Source organism: Euprymna scolopes, chromosome 9, assembly GCF_053919585.1.
Source record: "Euprymna scolopes isolate OS-2025 chromosome 9, ASM5391958v1, whole genome shotgun sequence".
Taxonomy (NCBI): domain Eukaryota; kingdom Metazoa; phylum Mollusca; class Cephalopoda; order Sepiida; family Sepiolidae; genus Euprymna; species Euprymna scolopes.
The window spans coordinates 81,180,407-81,205,351 of NC_136490.1; the positions used below are offsets into that span (position 1 = coordinate 81,180,407).

The window sequence follows — 24,945 nt, forward strand, 5'->3', positions numbered from 1 at the left end:
TTGCATGTGAAATTGTACAATTTTTCTTCGTAACTACATTACTGCTACTGAAGGATACAAAAAAAAAATGGAAGATTTATCTAGAATGTTAATGCAATTTTTGCAGACGCAACAAAAGGCGCAATCCGAGCTAGATGCATGTAGAGAGGAGAAATTATTGAAATGGCAAATGGAACAAGAAGAAAGGCAGAAGAAATTACAACTTGAACAAGAAGAAAGGCAGAAGAAATTACAATTTGAATATGAAGAAAGGCAAAATGAACGTTTTGCTAAAACACTGGAACTATTAAAGACTAATCGAGAAAATGTCGACAGTACTAATTTCTCGCATACAACTATATTTAATAGCATGGACACATTTAATTATGTGCTGGAGGAAGAAAAACTTTTGAAGCATACTATACAAGATACGAGAATGTCTTTCAACTGGACTGCAAAAGTTGGCCAAATAGCCAGAAAGTGAGCCTTTTACTCAGGACGTTGGGTGTAAGAGAACACAGCAATTTCATAGATTATATACTACCTAAAAAAAACTACGGAATTAGATTTCATGGAAGCTGTAAAATTACTAAAAGAATTATTTAATCCGAATATATCTCTTTTTCATAAGAGATGGTTGTGTATGAATCTAAGGAAGATGGACAACCAAGATTATTTGACATACGCATCAGTTGTCAATAAAAACTGTGATAATTTTAAGTTAGCGGAACTAACAGTAGAAAATTTCAAATGCCTAATCTTCGCACAAGGGTTAGTCTCCACGAAAAATGCAGAAATACGCAGACGAGTGTTGTCTAAGCTGGAATCCGAGCAAGATTTAACACTTCAGAAATTAGCAGAGGATTGTGAAAGGGCCAATACACTAAAAATAGATTAAAAAAAAAATAGAAGAATCCGGAGTGGCATATGTAAGAAAGGTTAGAAAACCATACACACCAACCAAGAACTATACAAATAAAAGCAGTCAAAACGGAACGAGATATTCCAAATATAATAATTATAATTATAGTAAAGAATCTAACAAGTCTCTTCCTAGATATAACTGTAAGAGATGCGCAGAAAGACATTGGGAATCGGATTGCCCTTATAAGAAGAAAAAATGCTACATTTGCAAGAAATTCGGACACAAAAGCGATTGTTGCAGATATAAAGATTTCACCAGAAAGAGAGTACAGCAAACAAAATCAAATGAAAAATTAGACAAAAATCGGCGAAAATACATAAAAGTGGAAATATTTAAAACGCCAATAAAATTACAACTGGATTCAGGAACCGATATTTCTATAATAAACTTGAATACATGGAAAAAGTTGGGTAAACCAACCATGATGAAAACAAGTAAATCAGCTCGGACGGCAACTGGTGGTGAGATAAAATTTGAAGGAGAAGTTATCCTTCCGATAAAATTGAAAGGGATTACGAAGAAATTAAAAATGTTCAAATTGAAAAATAGCGAAAACCTGTTTGGAATAGATTTAATTGAGAAATTTGGACTCTGGGATAAGCCAATTAATACATTCTGTAAAAAATAGAATGTACTACTCCAACAACAGAAAATATAAAAGAGGACTTAAAAAAATTATTCCATGACTAAATTAGGTCGTTGCAATAAATTTAAGGCCTCGTTTGAACTTAAAGAAAACACCAGTCCAATTTTTAGAAAAAAGCGAAACGTTCCGTTCGCTGAGTTGGAAAAGATTAATACAGAATTAGACAGATTGGAACAGACATGAATACTATCAAAAATAGAACATAGCGACTGAGCAGCCCCTACCATATATGTAAAGAAAAAGAATGATGAAATCAGAGTGTGCGCAAACTTTTCGACAGGTCTAAACTCCATATTATAAGATTACCATTACCCTCTACCAAGCCCAGAGGAAATATTCACAAAGTTGAATGGTGGTAATATCTTCTCCAAGATAGACTTGAGCGACGCGTATTTACAAATACCGGTCGAGGAGAATTGCTCAAAAATACTATGCATCAACACGCATAAGGGATTGTACAAATACAACCGGTTGCCCTTTGGCATCAAAATAGCACCTTCCATCTTTCAGCAAGCGATGGACACCATGCTAAGTGGTATTGAGTGCGCATATGCATACCTGGACGACATTGTTATCAGGAGCAAATCCCTAGAAGAACATAAGGAGCATTTAACAAGTATTCACTCGAATACAAGAATTCGGGTTTAAAGTAAAAGAAAATAAATACGACTTTTGTATGAGCGAAATTAAGTATCTTGGACATATAATAAATAAACATGGGCGACGTCCAGACCCAGAAAGATCTGCGGCAATAAAAAACATGCCAGCACCTAATAACATAACAACCTTGCAGAGTTTCTTAGGACTCACAAATTATTACCAATCTTTTATTGAAGGGATGCATAATTTGCGAGCTCCCTTAAATGAGCTGCTAAAAAAGGACACACCTTGGAACTGGACGCAAGAATGTCAAACCACTTTTAACAAAATAAAGAGCGCACTAACATCTGAATTATTTCTAACTCACTATGACACAAAATTAAATATAGTCGTCGCTAGTGACGCTAGTTCCTACGGCATAGGAGCATGCATTCAACATATCATGCCTAATGGATCTAGAAAGCCGATAGCTTACACTTCAAGAACGCTGCTTCCAGCAGAGAAGACATATTCACAGACTGAAAAAGAAGCGTTGAGTATAATCTTTGCAGTGACTAAATTCCACCGATATTTATATGGTAGACAATTCATACTTGAAACCGACCATAAACCATTAGTCACAATCTATGGATCAAAAAAAGGATTGCCTGTATACACCGCAAATAGATTGCTGCGCTGGGGTACGATCCTACTGAATTATGATTTCCAGATACAACATCTAGCATCGAAAAAGATTTGCCATGCGGATGGACTTTCAAGACTGATACCACAAAAACATAATTTGGAAGAATCAGTGATTGCAGCAATTCGAACAAACGTTGAAGTGAAAAATATGGTAGCAAACATCATTAAAGAACTACCGGTAACATTGTCGGACATTAAAAGAGAAGCCGATAAAGATGAATATATAAATGATATAAAAGAAAAAATTATAAATGACAAAAAGGTTCAGGAAATTTTTTCCATATGTAACGATGTGTTATTATATAGCGAGAGAGTAGTAATACCTAAAACGTTGCAGAAGAGGATTTTGAGAGATTTCCACACAGGACATCCGGGGATAAATCGGAGGAAGTCTCTAATGAGAACCAATGTATACTGGCGTAACATGGACGTCGACATAGCTACAACAATAAATAGATGTGAAGGATGCCAGTTAGCGGCAAAATTCCCACCTATAGTACACAAACCTTGGCCGAAAACCGACCACCCATGGTCGAGAATCCACATGGACTTTGCTGGTCCAGTAGGAGAAAATTACTACTTAATTGTAGTAGATAGTTATACAAAATGGCCTGAGGTAATGCGTTGCAGGAATCCAACAACGAACAACTCAATAGGATTCCTACACGAGTTATTTGCACGATTTGGTGTACCAGACACACTGGTCACTGACAATGGAACTCAATTCACATCCACAGACTTTAAGGAATTTTGTGACACGTTCCAAGTAAAGCATATCACTACTCCGCTGTATCATCCAAGATCGAACGGCCTCACGGAGAGGTTCGTGGACATGTTAAAACGAGCGTTGAAAAAAATCCATTGGGATACCAACGGAAAAGGCTTTGCAACAATTTTTGCAAATATATAGGATAACACCGCACCCTAATACCCTGTCAAACATATCACCAGCTGATTTACTGTTTGCCAGAAAGGTGAAATCAGCGTTTGATAAACTATTGCCAAGACAGGCAATTGTCCAAAACACTACACACATGATAAGAAAGAAATATAACTCTGGAGATCGAGTATATTTCAAGTGCTACAGGAATAACACTTCTTACTGGGAATGTGGAGTAGTGGATAAACGCATCGGTGATTGTACATACATGATTAAAGGTCCACAAAATATACATAAAAGGCAGCTGAACCAAATAAAAAAACGCCACATTCAAGATGGTGATTATACAACAGCAGTCGAAGAGGAGGAAACCATGGACATCATATACGAATCCTTTAATTTGGAACTGCCTCAATATACACCTGAACCCCGAAGATCAGGTAGAAAAAGAAAGTTTAATGAACCATTAATGTTAAATCCCAAGAGAAAAAGATATTGAAATCAGTGCGACTTCAAATCTTGGGAGGAGGGTGTTGTGGTGGCACACATTCATTTGCATATGTGGATAGTAATTACACATAAATAGGAAGACTCATTAAGTCTGAGTGTGTGTTCACCAGAAGCCACCGAAAGCCGCCGAGAGCAGATATGTTTCTCCAGCAAAGACTCTCTTATTTGACACCATTATGTAAATATCCTGTAAATATACCTTTTCCTAATACACTTCTTTGATCTACCTTTGTTTGTTGAGTCGCCATTTGTATTGCTTTCTACGTTACTTGTTTCAACCTGCAAACTTAACAATATCAAACGTAAGTAATTTAAATTAACTAAATATTGACAACAACCTTCAACTATTATGGTAACTAGTTTCTGTTGGAAGTATTTTGACGTCAATCCCAAGAATAAGAATACAGCTGCTTGTGAGTTATGTCAAATTGGGTGGCAAATAAGCAAAAAACTTTTACAATAACTAATATATTAAACCATCTTAGAAAGGTTCATCGAAAGAAAGCAAAAGTTGCAGATAAGAAAAAGAGGCATTATGAACAAGTCGCAGCAAATACAAGCCTCCAGCAAAACACCAGATTACTATAGTATCAATATTGGCAAGAAAAATCTTTGGTGGGATATTAATGACCACAGGTCACAAGAGATCCATTATCTGATGAGAGAAATTACTGGTGTTGATAGTCAACCATATTTTGTAACATCTGACATTGGATTTAATAGGCTTATTGCAAAACTTTGTTCAAATAATAGCATTCCATAAAAAAGTACTTCACTACAAAATAATTTTGTATATATTTACAAAAATAAAACAAAAATTCAATTGTCTCTTGCTGAAATCAGCAGCATTTCATGGACTACAGACATTTTAATAGCTACAACAGATAATACTTTTGTAATGTATGCTGTTAACCATAACAACTTACCAATGGAGACTTGTTCAAAAAATTGTCCAGTTACTGAGTCCATTTGAAGAAATCACCAAAGAAACAAGTCACAGAGCTTCAATAACATCGATGATAATACCTATAATTTTAGCTTTGATGTTATTTCTTTCAAAAGCTGTCCAATCTAATTCTAATATTTCTGATTTTAGTGGAATCATTACCACTGTTGAACAATTCAATGAATCAATGGAAACAAGATTTTCATTCTATCTAAATGATAAAAACTTGTGTCTACTTTCCTAGATCCAAATTTAAATTTCGAAAGAATGACATGAAAATAATACTATTAAGAATCGGATTCTACATCTACTTTTTACTGATAATAATGAAGCAGAATCAGCAGAATACAAGGTGTCTCCCAGACTTTTTAAAAATTGTTGTAGACATTTGAAAATTCAGTATGTTATTGTTATGAAATGACTGACCAATTTTTATGATTTTAGGTTCAAATGAATAGCTACAGCAGGGATTGGAATACACCCTGATTGTCACACCTGGTAAATTTCAAAAATGCAATTTGGACACTTTAGAAGAATGATATACAATAAAATTATGTTTTAAACTTGGAACATATGCCAGAAATGTATGGAATGCTTCAGACAGCTTTTGGACTATCTTGCATGCATCGAGCATCAGTTTTTGAATGGCATAAGAAATTCAAGGAAGGCAGGGAATCTGTGAGAAATGATGAGAGGTATGGGAGGAGTAAAGAAGTCAGAATATCAGAGTTGATTGGCCAAATAGATAATAGGCAATAATAAGTGTACAGTTTAATGTCAATGTGGGAACTGTGCACACAATTATTCATGAGGAACTAAAGATGCAGAAGATTTGCATAAAGTTTGCCTTAAGATTGCTCAGAAAAGATCAGAAAGACGTCATGACAACAGGGAGATAGTTGAGCTGATCAGTTCAGATCCTGCAGTTCTTGATGCTCTGGTGACGTGATTCATCAGCTGGATTGACTGTTATGAGCAAGAGACCAAGAGTTTCCAGTGGAAGCATGCTGGTTCTCCCAGCCCCAAGAAGGTCAGACAGAGCAAATCCACCCAGAAATTTTTTTGACAGCATCGGCATGATATACATGAACTGAGTTCACACTGGACAGAACATCAGCAAGGAATACTATGTTAAGTTTTTAAGGGAGTTCAGGAAGAGATTCTGTCGGAAGAGGCCAGCACTCTTTAAATCTGGTCAATGGCATTTCCATCAGGACAATGCACCAGTTCGCAACTCCATCCTTGTCACAGATTATTTGACCAAGATGGACATCAAGACAGTTCCTCACCCTCCCTATAGTCCAGGCCTTGCTCCCTATGACTTTTGATTATTCCCTAAACTCATGGAAAACCTCAGAGGTTGTCATATTGAAACAATTGAGGAGACGAAAGAGGCTGTGACAAGGGTCATTGACACACTCACACAAGAGGACTTCAATGGGGCTTTCCAGAAATTTTTAAAACAATAGCTGGAGGAGATTACTTTGAAGAGGTTAAAATTTCATGTGTATACTATCAGTACTATCAATAAAAGTGCCTGTATGAAAAAAGTTTGGAAACTTATTGAAGGCACTTCATGCATTTCTCCAAACTCTGTTGAGGGTAAAGAAGATCAAAGTGAAAGTAAAACTGTATCTCTTTCAAACCTGTTTGATGAATTAACATCAAATAAGCCTACAGTAACAAATCAAAACTTAGAGCAGGTAGAAGCGGAGTAAAATCTGGGGACTGCAACTACAACAGAAATACAAAAATCACAATCTAAACACAAAAAGAGTAAATCCCTTATGTTTAAGTGCATAAAAGAACTTGATCATTACGTAGCTTTACCACTACTCACAAGAGGTGTTGATCCATATCAGTAGTGGAAAAAATTGAAATAGCTTAAAATATTTTAATATTGGTATCTATAGAAAGAGCTTGATGATGCCTTAAAGAATATTTTTAAAAATTTTAAATCCAATTAAAATTAAGGAAGTTATGACTATTTTTTGTGCCTCAAACGTTTGGATATTTTTCCCTCTTTAAGACTATAATGCATTTTGTCACATTTTTTACACTACTTTTTCAGTAAAAATTCTATATCCTTGTTAAACACACAAGATTAAGCAATGAAATTTGCTATATAAGTGTATTTTTGTGATAGGAATTAGAATATGCTATCGAAAATTTCCAAAAAATGAATGGTTTCCAAATAATCTGCAGTAAATGCACATAAATATGCTGCAATTCCTTAAAAATTCCATGTATCCATTAAAAGGAAAGAAGTTAAAGAACTCAAAGCTGAATTGTAATGCATTATATGTACAAATAACTGAAATTGAAATCTAGGACTGTGTAAAAATGAATATATTGCAATATTTCTTTGATATTATTGTAGATTAATACCTTCCGTTAACCCCCACCCCATCTGACCACCTCTCCAAAATATGCGATTTTACCTTTGTAGGATATTACATGTGAATGCCATCAAAAACTTTAATGAAAGATAAACAAGTATTATTTTAGAAGTTAATGTAAAATTACTCCCCATTTGGCGCCATTAGGGCAGTTAACCATTTTTTTCTTTTTTTTTTTTTTCCTAAAGACGACTATGTGTGGTTTTAAGAGGGTCTTTGTGCAATTTTGAGAGGGTGGGGAAGTTGCCACTGACTTTGGGTTAATGATAGAGCTAAGGAAAATTATGTGTGAACACCCTGAAGACTTGATAGAAACAAAACAAAAACAATTTTAGAATTTAGAGTCGGGGTTAGTTTCACATAAATTTAATGTAAAATAATTCATCATTTCGAGATCATTCTAGCGTTTTAGGACAGTTGACTAATTTATTTTTTATGAGTGATAAATATTGCACTTTTCTTTAAGGAAGGATTTTTTTTTTAGACATTTATATGTAGCTCACCAAGGAACTTTGTTTCGTGAGGAGCTTGCCAGTTAGACTTAGCGTTATTGTTAGGGCTAAAGGTTTTAAGAGGAGGAAGGCTTGCCACTCGTACCTAGGGTTAGAGGTAGGATTAACGGAGTGTTTTTTTTTGTTTTTTTTTTAAGGCGTTTGACCACCATATTTACAATTAGTGGGTCATAATTATTGGCCTTTAAAAATGTTATGCCTTAGATTTTGGACATCAAATTACTTTTAAATATGAAATTTATTTTTGTTTGTCATAATTCTTAAGGGGTGTGAAACTTAAGAATTACGACAAATAGACAAAAATAAATTTCATTTAAAACAAGTGATGTCACTAACAGAAAACATGACGTTTGGAAAACTTAAGTATTTTTGCCCACTAAACTAAATTTATCAAAAATTTGTGCACGATTTGTTAGCTTGAGCAAAAAATGTTTTTAGATATTTAAATAATATATAAAAACATTTTTTGCTAAAGCTAACAAATCGTTCACAAATTTTTGATAAATTTAGTTTTTATTTTCAATTACATTTCTTGTCTGAGTTATTTTTATTTCGTTAAACTTCCCAGTTTAAGACGTTTTTTTTTTTTATTTCTCTACCTGGACTTCAGGCCAAGATCACAGTGTCCTGAACAGAAGCGTGTGTTCTATCCCAACTATCATCAATGGACCTGAGGTAATCTCGTCAGCATCAGACAAAGCCAAACTCTTTGCCAAGAACTTTGCTGCTAATTCTACCCTTGGCGACCAAGGCCGCCAACCCCCAATATTTCCTCCTATATTAGAAAACACGCTATGTGATATACGTATATCTGTACGTGATGCTGCCAAGCTAATCAAAAACCTTGATTCCAGTAAAGCAACTGGCCCTGACGGTATTCCAATTATAGTACTCAAAAGACTTCAACCTGAACTAACGCCCATACTTACAAAACTGTTTAAACGTTGTCTTAAGGAGAATAGCTTCCCATCACCCTGGAAAATTTCATCAGTATGCCCTGTATTTAAGAATTCAGGTGATCGCTCATCCCCCTCTCAGTACAGGCCAATAAGTCTCCTGTGCGTCATGAGTAAGTTGCTGGAATCTGTGTTAAATACAGTAGTAATCAACCATCTCAACAAAAATAACCTTCTTAGTGACACTCAATATGGTTTCCGTTCTGCTAGATCTATAGCAGATGTGCTTACAGTTATATCTCATAAGATTAGCAAATCTCTCGACGGAGGCAACCTTTCTAGGGCAATTGCTCTCGACATATCTAAGGCCTTTGATAGGGTATGGCATAAAGGTTTACTTCAGAAGATCTCCAGCTATGGTATAGCTGGAAATGTCTTAATTATGAAATCATTTCTTTCTGATAGGTTCATAAGAGTAGTAGTTGAGGGGGCAAAAATCAGAAGCTCACAGTATTAATGCTGGTGTCGCTCAGGGGTCCATCCTGGGCCCAACTCTATTCCTGATCTACATTAATGATCTTCCAAATCACATCCTTACATCATTTGCTGATGACACTACAATTTATGGTAGCACATCTAAGAGAGTAAACGACCACGTTCTCATCGATTCTCTCTCCTCTGATCTTGAGCACGTAGTATAATGGGGAAAGGAGTCGTTGGTTACTTTTAATGCATCTAAAACCAAGCTTCTCTCTTTACATCATAAACATTCTGATCCACATCTGCATCAATTGAAATGAATGGCTCTCGTCTTCAGGAGACCTCAAGTTTTGACAAACTTCTGGGCTTGACCATTACTCCTGATCTTAAATGGAACACGTACATCAAATCTGTTGCCAAGGCTGCTGGAAAAATGGTGGGATCTTTCTATCGATCCGGTAGATATCTCACTGCTGATGCAATTCTCTTTCTATATAAGAGCCAGGTACGTCCAAGGATGGAATACTCTTGCCACATCTGGGCAGGAGCTGCTAGAAAGGACTTGTCCTGCCTTGATAGAGTTCAAAAATAGACTTCGTAACCTCGTAGGAGATGTCCTTTTCTCTTCGCTGCAACCTCTATCTCACAGAAGAGATGTTGCGAGTTTGTCTCTGATGTATCGTTATTTTCATGGAAAGTGTTCGACTGAGCTTCAGTCTATGGTCCCCCCTCGCCAAACTTTCACAAGAAACACTCATCTAGCTGAAAACACTATCAATAATTCCCCCCACTCTTTATCTGTGCCTAAACCTAAACGTAGATTCCATGAACAGAGCTTCTTTCTTAGAACTGCACGCCTGTGGAATTGTCTTCCGTTTTCCTGCTTTCCGGCTTACTACAATATGGTTGTGTTCAAGTCTAACGTAAATAAGTTCTTGATGAGCCGTTCCATATAAGTTATCAAATTTACCGAATTTTCATTACTAATATACTATTATATTACTATATTGTCCAATTTCTACTGTACACTCTTTAACCCTTATCCTTTAGTGGCCTCTTGGCCTTGATAATGTGGTGATGCCTGTGTAAAAAAAAAATTGAAAAAAAAAAAGCTCCAACTAAACATGTAAGAACATTTTTTTATATTCATATTTTCATTTTTTTAAATTCGTTCTGGAATAAAAAACAAAACAAAAAAAGTTTGTTTACAGTAAAGTAATTAATATCAGCGATAGTAGCTGCTGCTGCTTCTACAAGATCATTTTTATATACTTTTTTAAAAATAGAACGATTTTTTCCAAGTATCATGATTTTAAATTGCTCAGTACCACAAGATAAAGCCGGTTACATTTTTATTTTTAATGGATAAATGTAATAAAAAGATTGATTTATTTAACAGTGGGTGTCCAAAGAAATTTTTTTTTTTTTAATTTTCCAAACTCGTCATGCTGAAGTCTTTTTTTTAACACAACAAAAAAAATGAGCTGTCAAAAGAATTTTGGACAACTGAATCTATTAAAAGTAATATCTCTTCTAATTAATTTCCGAATTTCATGACGAAATTCTTAATGGTACGACCGTTTACAAATCAGGGGGAGGGGGTTACTACAAAATTTTACCGAAAACGCCGTTTTATGATGTTAACATTTTTAGCACTTTATTTGCTTAAAACTCTTAAAATATATAATGTACATTATTATTTATTAATTTATTTGAAAGTATATTCATTTTCAAACAAAACGGTGGTATTTTGAGGACTTAAGGTTTTTTTTTTTAAATATGGCAATTTTAGCAGAACCCCCTTAAAATCCGTTAATTATCCAAAGCATTTTATCGTCCGTGTGTATTTATAGTGGAAGTAGACACAAGAGACCTTACCATTGCTGAATAAACTGGCTTCAAAATATTGATCGGTGGAGAGTGAGAGGCACAGTGTAATTTCTTTTTTTCTCATCCTAATTGTTTAATTATATTCATTTAAGAATTAGAAATTGTATTTTGTAATTCTATTTAATAAAGGCAAAAAGCCATAATAGTGGCAGACACTTAACAAATGTTAAGTTAAATTAGCAGTTATGTTAATGTGTCAAAGCTATCTGATGAGTCACTTGGCAGTGATGAAATGGTTTAAATTTAATAGGAAAGAGAAAAGTAATTAATCAACTGATTAATTAGTAAAGTGGTTGATTAGGCCGATTACCTGTCAATTAATTGGTACACCCCTAGTTGCACAGAGAGAAAAGATGTAAGTTTTGAAGAGAGGAAGATTAAATCTGGCAGCATAGGGAGAGATATGCAGACTGTTGGTTTGGTCATATTTAAAAAATAGATAAGAGTGATTTGGTTAATAGATATAGAACAGTTGAGGTAGCAGCATCAGTTGGCAAGAAAATACCAAGAAAAATGTGGACGAAAATGATAAGGATAGATTTGAGAGAAAGATAAGCTTTTCTTTTTTTTTTTTTTACATGGGGGTCACCACTTATCAAGGCCCGAAGGCCACTCAGGGATAAGGGTTATTGCGTGTACAGTAATCAATGAGATAATATTGTAGGAATCATTAATATTGGGGGTTTTGATAGAGTGTCTTACTTGGTTTGTCAGGAGTTTGTTTATGTTGGACTTGAAGACGCCCCAGTTATAGTCAGGTGGGAAACAGGCAAGTGGCAGAGAGTTCCACTGGCGTACAGTTCTAAGAAAGAAGCTTTGCTCATGGAATCTACGTTTGGATTTAGGCACAGATAGAGAGTGGGGAAAATTATTGACAGTAGTTTCAGCCAGACGGGTGTTTCTCGTGAAAGATTAGCGAGGGGGAGATGAGGGATTGGAGCTCAGGCGAGCACCTGCCATGGAAATAACGATAAAACAAAGACAGACTCGCAACGTCTCTTCTGTGGGAGAGAGGTTGCAGGGAAGAGAAAAGGACATCCCCCACTAAACCACGAAGTCTATTTTGTACTCTGTAAAGGCAGGATAGGCTGTTTTTAGCAGCTCCTGCCCAGATGTGGCAGCAATACTCCATCCTTGGACGTACTTGGCTTTTATACAGTTAGAGAATTGCATCAGTAGTGAGATATCTTCTGGAGCAATAGAAGGATCCCACCATTTTCCCAGTGTCCCTGGCAACAGATTTGATGTATGTGTTCCATTTAAGATCAGGAGTAAAGGTCAAACCCAGAAGCTTGTCAAAGCATGGAGCCTCACCAAGACGAGAGCCATCCATTTCAATTGATGCCAGATGGGGATCAGAGCGTTGATGATGTAAAGATAGAAGCTTGGTTTTGGATGCATTAAAAGTGACCAGCCACCTCTTCCCCCATTGTACCACGTGCTCAAGATCAGAGGAGAGAGAATTAGAGAGAACTTGGTCATTTACGGCCTTTGATGTGTTGCTGTAGATGGTTGTGTCATCAGCATAGATGTCAACGAATGATTTAAGTATGTTTTTTGGGAGATCATTGATGTAGATCAGGAAGAGAGTTGGGCCCAGGATGGATCCCTGAGGGACTCCAGCATTAATACTGTGGGCCTCTGATTTCTGCCCATCAACCACTACTCTTATGAACCTATCAGAGAGAAATGATTTAATGATTGAGAAAACATTTCCAGTAATACTGTAGCTGGAAATCTTGTGAAGTAGGCTCTTATGCCATACCTTATTGAAGGCCTTCGATATGTCGAGCAATTGCCCTGGAAAGGAAACCTTTGTAAAGAGATTCACTAATCCTATGTGATATAACTGTTAGCACATCTGCTGTAGATCTTGCAGAGCGGAAACCATATTGCATGCCAGTAAGAAGGTTGTTTCTGTTGAGGTGGTTGACTACTTCTTTATTTAATATGGATTCCAACAACTTACTCATGACACACAGGAGACTTATTGGTCTGTACTGAGAGGGAGATGACTTTTCATCTGAATTCTTAAATACAGGGCATACTGATGAGGTTTTCCAGGGTGCTGGAAAGCACTTCTCCTTAAGGCAACGCCTTAAGTAAACACCTTAGTTAGTGATAGGTTAATTTAGAAGTCAGTTTTAAAAGGTTGTTCAACATATGCCAGTATATAAAAAACGGATTTTAAACTGAATCACGATGGTAAGGAAAGTATAATCAAATTGTTTTCAATTTCTAGGTAAATTAAAACTTACTGATTTATTTAGTATTTAACTAATACGTTATAACAGAATGCTCTTTTATATTTTTCTGAAGATTGCTTTTATTCATTGACATGTGCAATCAAACGAAAGTTACATGTGATCAACCAAAGTGAAAGCATGTTTTACTTACTCAGACTATAACGCATAATTTTGATGAAATCTTTATCATAAACTCCACGTTCTCCCCAAATGTTAAGAATTCTTTCCAATGTTTGTTTGATTTTCTCATCTGCATCTCTGAAAATAAACAGATGGTTATAATAATTTAAGAAAATATGGCATGATTAGGAAAACTTGCTAAAAGCAAAATGAAAACAGAAGCATAAACCACATTCTATGGTTTGAAGTCAGTTGTCCAAAAATTAAAAAAAAATTATTTAACATTCTTGCCTTCATAAAATTCCAATTTTAGACAAAATTATTGCTTTTTAACAGTTAACATCCTAATCTCCCTGGAACCGCATTGATCAGAGGTGATGCCTATATTCCATGTAACACTGCTCAAAGTGATAGCTCTTAAATTGAATTTATTTTTTTTAAATATATTCAAATTTCCAAATGGAAGGAAAATAACTCTTCTGGTCACTGTGAGACATAATATTTAAGTAACTTGGCACTTTCAATACATAACTTTTTACAGATGCATTATTTAAAAAATAATCCAAAGTGTCTGCTTTGTACAATATGTCAAATAATTTGTTCAATAAGAATATCAACAAATTGAAGGCTTAAGTTTAGGAGAAGAAAATCAGATTAATATATCAATTTCTTTGGTCAATACTTATGACTTTTAAATGACCGATTGGTTGTTTTATTTGTTTTATAGCATATTAAACATCTATGGGTTATTTAATGCCAAATAAAGTTGACAAATAGAATACATTAGATAGGATAATTATTTTATATTCTTAGATAACAGTGCTCTTAGAAGGAAATTTCACGATGAGATTGAGGATATTACTCTTAGAAAATATACTTAGAATTGTTTGGTTTGTTTTATGACATTATAACCATCCATTACTCTCAGAAAACATTACTCTAAAAAGGAAATATTTTAGTGAGAGTGGGAACATTCTTCTTAGAAAATATTACTCAGGAGTAGCGATAATCTTCATTCTCAAAATGACGGACACTCAGCCACCATCTTCTAATATTATTTGTGAGGAAAATGAAAAGGAAAAATAAGTTCTTGATTTTTAGAATAATCAGATTGACTAATACAGTTGGAGACAAACTTGTATATAAATTAAGTCCTTTCTGACCTCCCATCTAGCCAAAGTAGAGTGTTGCAAGTCAGTTATCAAGATTCCATGGTAAGACATAACTGGTTTCCACCAACGATCTATAGGTGGATCTGTTTTCGAGGTGAGAGTGGAAGTGAGTGCAAGCTCATTGCATAGGGTTGCAGTTGATGAATTTATGGCCCCACCATCAGGGCAAAAATTATTATAAACAACAAAAATAATTTTCTCATGGAATGGATTTTGTTTTTGATAAACAACCATTTTTACAAGATTTATTCGTCCTAAGATATCATTAGGATTGGATGGGAATCCTGTGGATTATTTTTTTTTACTAATTTCTTGCTTTGGTTTTGATCGAATTGTTCAAATAAATTTACATGCAGAGAAGAAAAATGGAGTTACTTTAGTTTGCATGTTGATGAACCATTTAAAACAACCCAATATTTCTATGTAAATAACAGTGCAGAAAATCTACTATGAAGCCATCCCAAACATGACAAACTCCACAAGAAAACTGAATTAGTATTGTTATGAATCAAATTATGAATTTTAAATGAATTGTGCCTATGATAAAAAGAAATTTAAATAGCATAAAAACTTTGGAATTTTTAAAAATTAATAAGAGCAGTATTTTTGTATCATCGTCGCCATCATCAGATTTGGTTTAACGTCCATTTTACATGGTAGCATGTGTTGGATGGCTTTAAGTTGATTTCCAAAGTAACTTATCTCTTTCATCCAGGTCCATTTTTATCACATCACATCCTCTTATGTTTTCCTTGTAAACCGACACAGCTAACTCAATTATTCTACAAAGCCAAGAACTCTCATCCATTCTTTCAATTTGGCCATATCACAAAAGTGTACTCTTATGCACACGTCTGATACTGTCCTAATTTAATCTTCCTCTCAGTTCATCAAAACTTAGCTTGTCCTTATTACACATCTATTGTATCATTCTCATATCATTTCTATCCATGCAATGCATATCCTCAACATTCACAAACCATATTTCACTTCATACACATGTTACACTACATACACATGCCTGATACAGAGACAAAAGACAAGAGCCAACAGAACAACATCAGTTACCCAGCTGGCAAAACATTTTGTCAGGGCTGTCTCACAGATGAAGCAGAAACACTAAACAAGCCTGACACAGAAATAGCAAGAAAGAGTCGGCAGAAATATACTGAAACCTTCCAAAACAGGAACCTTAAAGAGTGGGACCAACATCAGCATACAAAGTATTTTTGGGGGGAACTGTCCCAGGAATACACAGACAAAGAAGGTTCCTTGGACTGGCTCAAGAGGGGATCCCTCCACCACGATCAGGAAAGGGTTATAATGGCTGCTCAAGACTAGGGATTGATGTCCAATGTATACAAGAAAATGGCAGGTCTCACTAATGACAACAAATGCAGATTCTGCCACACGGAATTGGAAAGTGTGAGTCATCTGGTATCAAGTTGCAAGGTTCTTTTGGGGAATGGCTACTACACAGCGAGACATGATGGAGTATGTAAGTACTTCCACTGGACCATCTGTAAAAATTTAAACATCCAATGTAGCAGCAAGTCCTGGAAACATCAACCTGAAAGAACAGTTGGAAATGACTTATATACCATACATTACGACCAGGTATTCCCTACAGCCAGCTACCTTGAAAATGCTGCTGTGAAATCTGATATAGTTATATGGAATAAGTCAGAGAAAGTTGCAACCTTGGTTTAAGTGAGTGTTCCTAATGATGGAGGTCTGAACAGAGTTGAAAGGGAGAAACAGACCAAATATCAAAGTCTCATGTATGATATGAAAAGAAATTGGAATCTTAGGGAGATATCAATCATACCAGTTATTGTAGGTGCCACAGGGCTTATGAAAAAGAACCTGAAGTCCTACCTAACTAATATTCCTGGTGAACCAAGTGCAAAAGAGATCCAGACAATTGCACTTAAGGGAACAATGAGGATACTAAAAAAAGCTCTTGGTTGGGTTCAATAAAAAACAGGGCAATGTTGGCAGCTGGTTTGGCTGCCACATACCCAGCATTACAATCTTCAAAGGAAGAAAATTAAAAAAAGGAAAAATGTCTGATAGACTCTTCTCCGGATCAACAGTTGTAATGCTCTGCTAGTTAGTAAAAGTTCCCTGAACGTACTCCATTCACTCCAAATTCTTACTAGTATATGGAAAAAAATCCATAATTTTTCTTTCCTTCATATTCAGAAAAAAGGTCGAGAGCTTGCTGGAAGCATATTGATTAGACCGATATACAAATAAAAAAAAAAAAAAAAAAAAAAAAAATTTACTTTCAAAATTTTAAACATGATAACTTATTTGTTTATTTGTGGATAATTGATCAAAAACACAAAAATGCTCATAACTTTGAAACAAAATTTTTAAAACATTTAACTTCACTGTAACTGAGTGAAATGTTTTTCCGCTTGTTTTTAAATAGTTTTTTTTTTTTTTTTTTTCATCCAACAAATACCAGTCTTATTGTTGAATTATGCCACTTGCAGTGTGATTCTCAAATCATATGATAGAGAAACCTTTTCAAGGTTTTTTTTTCTATTCTAATATCATCTATTACATAAACTGATACTGCTAAAATTTCAAACCAAAGATCTGACAAAATCGCATGATTCACTACAAAGATCTCCCTTTACAATGATCTCACCGAGAGTCCACCAAATGCATAGTCATTCTTTGGAACTTTTGAGATGACTGTAGTGAAAATTATAGCATGCATGATTAGCGCAGGTGTGATTTGCTTAAGATAAGAAGGAAAAAGTCTTAAACTTAAAACTTGACCGACACAAGAAAAATCTTGTCTTATGCAACTTGTGATGCGGTCGAGTTTGACAATATAAAAAGCTGGCATTTTTTCAGTTGGGGATGATTCTTTTTTTGTTAGCTCGACGTCGGTACAGTGTACTTTGCAATCTGGTGTCAGTTGAAAAAAGCTTGTTTGCGATAACGTTGAAAAGGGAACAGGACAGATTTTTGTTATATGTGCTTCAACACGGTGAACTTGGTGATCTGAAAATAATTCTTCTTTTTCATTAACTCAAACATTCAATGATTAGAAGTTATTTCAGCCTTTTATTATCTTTTGATGATGAAGGAAAAGATTTTTGATGTCCGATTGATTTTGGAAATTAGTGGTGCTGCGACTGATATGCCTGTTGTCGAGTGGATTGAAAATGTGGAACTTGTGTGTGAGCTTTGCACTATGAGGAGTGTTCAGCGCATCCTGCCATTGAGATTGCGAGGTGGAGCTCTGGCCATATACAGGCAACTTAGTAGAAAGCAGATGCAGAGCAGATAAAGCAGGCCCTTATAACTGCGTATGCTACCGATGCATTTAATGCATATGACCACTCAACAATTTCATCCTGATGAGACGATGGACGAGTTTTTTGCTGAGCTGAAACACCTAGCTTGGTTGGTTGGGGGACCGTTGCCTAAATGTTGGTTAACGTGCGCATTTGTTTCTGAACTACTACAACATGTGAGACATAGTACGTGCTTCATCCAGGATGGAAACAATGAGTGTGGAACAACTGTTGACCCAAACGAGAACTGTAATGACTGACAACGAAGACCCTGAAGAATTGGCTGCTGTTTTCTCTGCCAGACAAACACTTTCAGAATCAAGAGTACGATTCAAAAATGAAATGGTGGCATCAAGTTTTAGATAACAGAAAAGTACAATTTGAATCAGATTTTTTTTGAAAAAAGTTGTCACTTTTAAAGAATTTAAAATGTGATTTGGTCGACTTGTATGTAAACAGTTGTTACTTTTAAATGAATTAAAAATGTGATTTGGTCGACTTGTATATAAACAGTTGTTACTTTTAAAGAATTTAAAATATGATTTGGTCGACTTGTATATAAACAGTTGTTACTTTTAAATGAATTAAAAATGTGATTCAGTCGACTTGTATGTAAAATGTGATTTGCTTGTATTTGCTAAAAAGAAAAAAGTTGTCACTTTTAAACAAGGAAATTAAGATTCGATTCAGTTGGATTTTCTAGGGGGAAAAAAAAATCGCCTTTGAATGAAAAAGTTAAAATGGGATTCGGTTGCATTTTCTAGAAAAGTCATCACATTAAAATGAAGAACTTAAAATACGATTCGTTCTTTTTTCTGAAAAGTCCTCGTTTTTAAATGGAGAACTGGAAATATGATTTGGTAGTACAGGGTGACCCCCCCCCCCCAACAAAAAATAGGACAGTCAATTGTTTTTCTGAGCATTTTACAGTCAACGGAGTAAAAAAGGCCAAAGACCCTAGTGTTTTGATGTGATGTTTTGAATATAATAAACTAGTTATGACCAAAGTTTCATTTCATTCAGACAAAACACTAAGAAACAGGGCCTAATTAGAGTTGGGGCCCGTTTTTTTTTATGTCACCCTGTAATATATATAAAAAAATCATCACTTTTAAGTGAGTGCTTGCTGTGTCTGGCCATGTAGTATGGGCTAGCTCTGTCTAGCCAAGTAGCCCAACTTCTGCTAAAGAGTACTCAACAAAGACAGCTACTACCTTTTTGCCCTGTTTATGATCATGAGGTCAGGAGAGAGTGTAGGGAAAATTCTAGTGTGCATGATTAGCGTAGGTTTCATTCGTTTAAGAAAAGAAAGAAAAAGTTTTAAACTCAAAACCTGACTGACACAAGACAAAAACGTGTCTTATGCACATTGAGATGCGATTGGGTTTGACAATATAAAAAGCTGGCATTTCTTCAGTTGGTGACGATTCTTTTTTATCGGCTTGATGTCAGTATGGTGTACTTTGCAATCTGATGTCAGTTGAAGAAAATCTTGTTTGCGATAACATCGAAAAGGGAACAGAACAGATTTTTGTTACGTGTGCTTCAACACGGTGAACTTGGCAATCTGAAAATCATTCTTCTTTTTCTTTAACTCTTAAACATTCAACAATTCGAATGACTAATGGAAAACCCTCAACTATTTATGCTGTAGTTTTGTGAAACATGAAATAAACATTTACAAATCTGGTCCAACAGTATGTGCTCGCCAGGGTTCTATCTGTTCAAACATAAGATACCTTCACTGAAATGTTGGTTCAAAGTTACAAAAAAAAAAAAAAAAAAGAAGACAATCTGTGTGGTGTGAAAAGTACGAACATATTAGATTATCAGTCCTAAAAATTATTAATCAGTTCTAAAAATTATCAATCAGTTCTAAAAATTATCAATCAGTTCTAAATGAAGAAAAATGATTTATTGAATCCTGCTGTATATTATGATTTTTTGAATGATGATGTCTTCAGATAGAATTCATATTTTTCACCAAGGATTCCATTTTAGCCACAAAATGAAGACCTCAAATACTTGGATTTTAAATGAGTAAAAAAGCAGTTAATCTCTTCTAACAAATAAATGATTATATGTCTTTTTTTTAATACTTAGTTTTTAACACATGAAATTGATCTAAATTGCACATAGCTATTAAAAGGTATGGTTCTTCTAAAAACAAAATGCATATAATTTTCAGCAAGAAAATTTAAGGTGAAAGGCAAATCCAGGCAACAGATTTTTTTATATCTGATAAATTAAATACATTTTTCAAACACAGTCAGCTTTAAGTATAGCATTGCATGGGAGAATCTTTTTTTTAACATTAAATTTTGTTTTGAATTTACACACATCAGTTATAAATTTCAACACCAACCTCTTTAACGAATTTGAAGTATTTTGAAGCCCCTTGACTGGTGTTTAAGATAAGCTTTCTTCTGTGTGCTGACTAATTGTCCTTTAGTTCCTAAGTTATTTTTCTTTGAAAATGACCTAATTTTACAAGACTTTGGAATTTATGCTTAACTTTTACAAAATGGCTATAATTTTTGCAACTTTAAATGGTCATATTTTCACTCAAGTTATTGAGCTAATTTTTATTGTTTTTAAATGTGAAATTCAATCCAGTAGAAAAAATACTAAGTATGAAATCAAATTGTAAAAGTTTAAAAAATATCTCTCCTCATTCTATGTGCATCTGATCTATTCTGTGCTCAAATAGTATTCCCAAAAGTAACAAAAATTATCAACATCCTGGGCCCAACTCTTTTCCTGATCTACATTAATGATCTTCCAAATCATATCCTTACATCATTTGTAGACATTTATGCTGACGACACTACCATTTATGGTACCACATCTAAGACAGTAAACGACCAAGTTCTCTCCAATTCTCTCTCCTCTGATCTTGAGCACGTAGTACAATGGGGAAAGGAGTGGCTGGTTACTTTTAATGCATCTAAAACCAAGCTTCTCTCTTTACATCATCAACATTCTAATTCACATTTGTCATCAATTGAAATGAATGGCTCTCGTCTTCAGGAGGCCTCAAGTTTTGACAAGCTTCTGGGCTTGACCATTACTCCTGATCTTAAATGGAACACGTATATCAAATCTGTTGCCAAGGCCGCTGGAAAAATGGTGGGATCTTTCTATCGATCCAGTAGATATCTCACTGCTGATGCTATTCTCTACCTATATAAGAGCCAGGTACGTCCAAGGATGGAATACTCTTGCCACATCTGGGCAGGAGCTGCTAGAAAGGACTTGTCCTGCCTTGATAGAGTTCAAAATAGACTTCGTAGCCTCGTAGGAGATGTCCTTTTCTCCTCCTTGCAACCTCTATCTCACAGAAGAGATGTTGCGAGTTTGTCTCTGATGTATCGTTATTTTCATGGAAAGTGTTCAACTGAGCTTCAATCTATGGTCCCCCCTCGCCAAACTTTCACAAGAAACACTCGTCTAGCTGTAAACACTATCAATAATTTCCCCCACTCTTTATCTGTGCCTAAACCTAAACGTAGATTCCATGAACAAAGCTTCTTTCTTAGAACTGCACGCCTGTGGAATTGTCTTCCGTTTTCCTGCTTTCCGGCTGACTACAATATGGTTGTGTTCAAGTCTAAAGTAAATAAGTTCTTGATGAGCCGTTCCATATAAGTTATTAAATTTACCAAATTTTCATTACTAATGATTACTATATTGAACAATTTCTACTGTACACTCTTTAACCCTTATCCTTGAGTGGCCTCTGGGCCTTGATAATGTGGTGATGCCTTTGTAAAAAAAAAAAAAAAAAGAAAAAAAAAAAAAAAAAGAAAGAAAAACAACTTCAAAACTTGTATTTTTTATTTTATTTTTTGTTTTGTTTTGGAATTCTTTGAGATAAGACTTCATAATTTGTGCATTCATTTTTTGGCCACACTTCATAATTGTTGTTTCACCATGTTTCAACTAACTCATCCTCTGACCTTCTACATGTAATTAGCTGTGACTGGATAGGAATGCTGAGTCATGTACCTATATCCCCAATAATTACTGTCTTCCATAGTTGTTGTTTCATCATGTTTTGGCCAACTTATCCTCTGGCCTGCTTGGGTAGGATTGAAACCACCATCTTCAGACATGCTTGAAACCATAAAGACTCAATACTTCTATCCACTGTGCTGTCGGCCCCAAAGGCTATAAAAATAATCAACTTCAATTAGCAATACACATGGATAATAAAACCTGTTGGATAATCACAGATTTTAAGAGGGTATTGCTAAAATGTTCATATTTTAAAAACCAAAGCACTTTAAGTCCTCAAAATACAACTGTTTTGTTCAGAAATGAATATACTTTCGAATGAATTAATAAATAATAACATACATTATATATTTTTTAGAGTTTTAAGCAAATAAAGTGATAAAAATGTGATCATCATAAAACAGCATTTTCAGTAAAGTTTTGTAAAGATCCCCGGATTTGTAAATGCTTGTACCATGTTTGAATCAAATTTGGAAACTAACCAGAAGAGACACCACTTTTAATAGTTCATGGTGTCCAAAATACTTTTGATCACTCGTTTTTTTTTTTGTGTTAAGACTTCAACATAACGAGTATTGAAAATTTTGAAAATAATTTTCTTCAGACATCCACTGTCAAGTAAATCAATCTTTTTACCATTTTTACCCATTAAAAGTATCATTGTATGTTGTTTTCTCTTGTGGTAGTTAGCAATTTAAAAAGATGATACCCAGAAAAAATCGTTTCTGTTTGAGTTTGGGTGGAAGATTATTTGTAGTAGACAAACAGACACTTTTTGTTATTGATTTATATTTCAGAATGAATTAAAAAAAAAAAAAAAAAAAAAATTGAAAATATGAATATAAAAAATGTTCTTACATGTTTAATTAGAGCTTTTTTGTTATCAGAATGGACAATTAAAGCAATCCCAATCAGTCCGTCATTATCAACTCTGTTTAACTTGCAATTTCTCACATATTTCTGGTCAAATTTAAAAAATATTTATATGGTTAAAAAGACAAGAAAATAAGCTTTTTAAATGTACTAGCAGGGGGGGGGGTACCCGGCGTTGCCCGGGTGTTTGGAGGTGTGTGTGTTAAAAAAAAAAAAAACGTTGGCCAGGTAAAAGAAAAAAAAAGTTTTAATAGGAAGGTAGGATTGAACCTGAAGCCTTGACGCGAAGGTGGAAACGCAAGGAAAAAAATGTCTGACACCTAACCATCTCGGCCACGAGGGGAGAGGAACTGATAAGCATGTTAAGTGAAGGGTTATAAAGCGAAATAAACAGGTGCGAGTAAGTGGCGTGATGTCTAACCTAGTTTTGCACTGCAAGCCAAATCATTCGCTTTTCGAAGAGGCGGCAAGTGGTAAAAGTCGGGCAAATTAAATACACACGCAACTCCCATTCGTAACTCTTAGATATTATCATTTAGACGTGATATAAAAAAGTTTTAAGGAAGAGCAAGTCGACCGAGAAATCCAGCGAAAAAAGCCTTTTACAGACATACACAAAAAGCGAACATACAGACATACACACATTTTCGCTTTTATATTTATAGATAACTAGTGTGTGTTAGTTTTTAATAGCGAATTAAACAGTGTTTTGCTTAGAACAAGCGAAAATGTGAAATATGGTTTTTTTGGGTCTACCTGTATGAGCGGTACATCAAATGGAAGTTAATCTACCTAATTATCAAAAAAAAAAAAAAAATGCAAAATCAATCTTTAAATATTTGTAGGAAGTACTCAGTTTCTAGTGAAATTAAGAAATAAAAATGTCTTAAACTGAAAAATTTAAAAACAAAATAATGTGTTACTCAGTAGAAAAAAAGGAAAAATTTACATATTTAAAAGTAATTTGATGTTCAAAATCATACCATTTTCAAAATCCAATAATTATGAACTACTAACCATAAATATGGGTGTCAAACACCCTTTAAAAAAAAAAAAAAATCTCTCGTAATCCTACCCTAGATAGGAGTGGCAAGCCTCCTTCTAAAACCTTTAGCCATAACAATAATGCTAAGTCCGAGTGGTAAGCTCCCTACCAAACAAAATTCTTCGGTAAGCTACATAGAAGTGTCTAAAATAAAAAAGAAAAAAAAAGGAAAAGATCCTTTCTGAAAGAAAAGTGCTCAATTTATCTCGCATAAAAAATAAATGGGTCAACTGTTCTAAAATGCTAAAATGATCTCGAAATGATGAATTATTTGATATTAAATTTATGTGAAACTCTAAATTCTAAAATTGTTTTTGTTTTGTTTCTATCAAATTTTTCAGAATGTTCACACATAATTTCCCTTAGCCCAAAGTCAGAGTGGCAACCTCCTCACCTTCCCATAATTACACAAAGACCCTCTTAAAACCTCACATAATTGTCTTTATAAAAAAAAAAGAGACGCAAAGGATTTATCTTTCATAGAAAAAAAAAAAAAATGGTTAACTGCCCTAAAATGTTGGAATAGCTCAATATGGGGAATCATTTTACATTAAATTCTAAAATAATTTTTCTTTATCTTTCATTAAAGTTTTTCAAGGTGTTCACCCATAACTGTCTACAGAGGTAGAATTGCATGTTTTGGTGAGCTGGTCAGATGGAGGCATTAACAAAAGGTATTAATCCAAAGAAATATTGAAATATTTTTAAACAGTCCTACATTTAGATTTCCGTTTTTTGTACATAAAATGCATTACAATTCAACTTCGAGTTCTCTAACTTCTTTTCTTTTAATGGGTATACTAGCGGC

At 34.6% G+C, this 24,945-nt stretch overlaps 1 protein-coding gene across 4 annotated transcripts in view; it reads right to left on the reverse strand.

Moving 5' to 3' along the window:
- Positions 1-24,945, reverse strand: part of LOC145284729 (regulation of nuclear pre-mRNA domain-containing protein 1B-like) — a 212,071-nt gene that overhangs the window by 89,529 nt on the left and 97,597 nt on the right. For all 4 annotated transcript variants that reach the window (XM_080133661.1, XM_080133663.1, XM_080133664.1 and 1 more), the window contains one exon: positions 13,745-13,851. In XM_080133661.1, the coding sequence (XP_079989787.1) occupies positions 13,745-13,851 (107 nt within the window). The remainder of the gene's footprint in view (positions 1-13,744; positions 13,852-24,945) is intronic.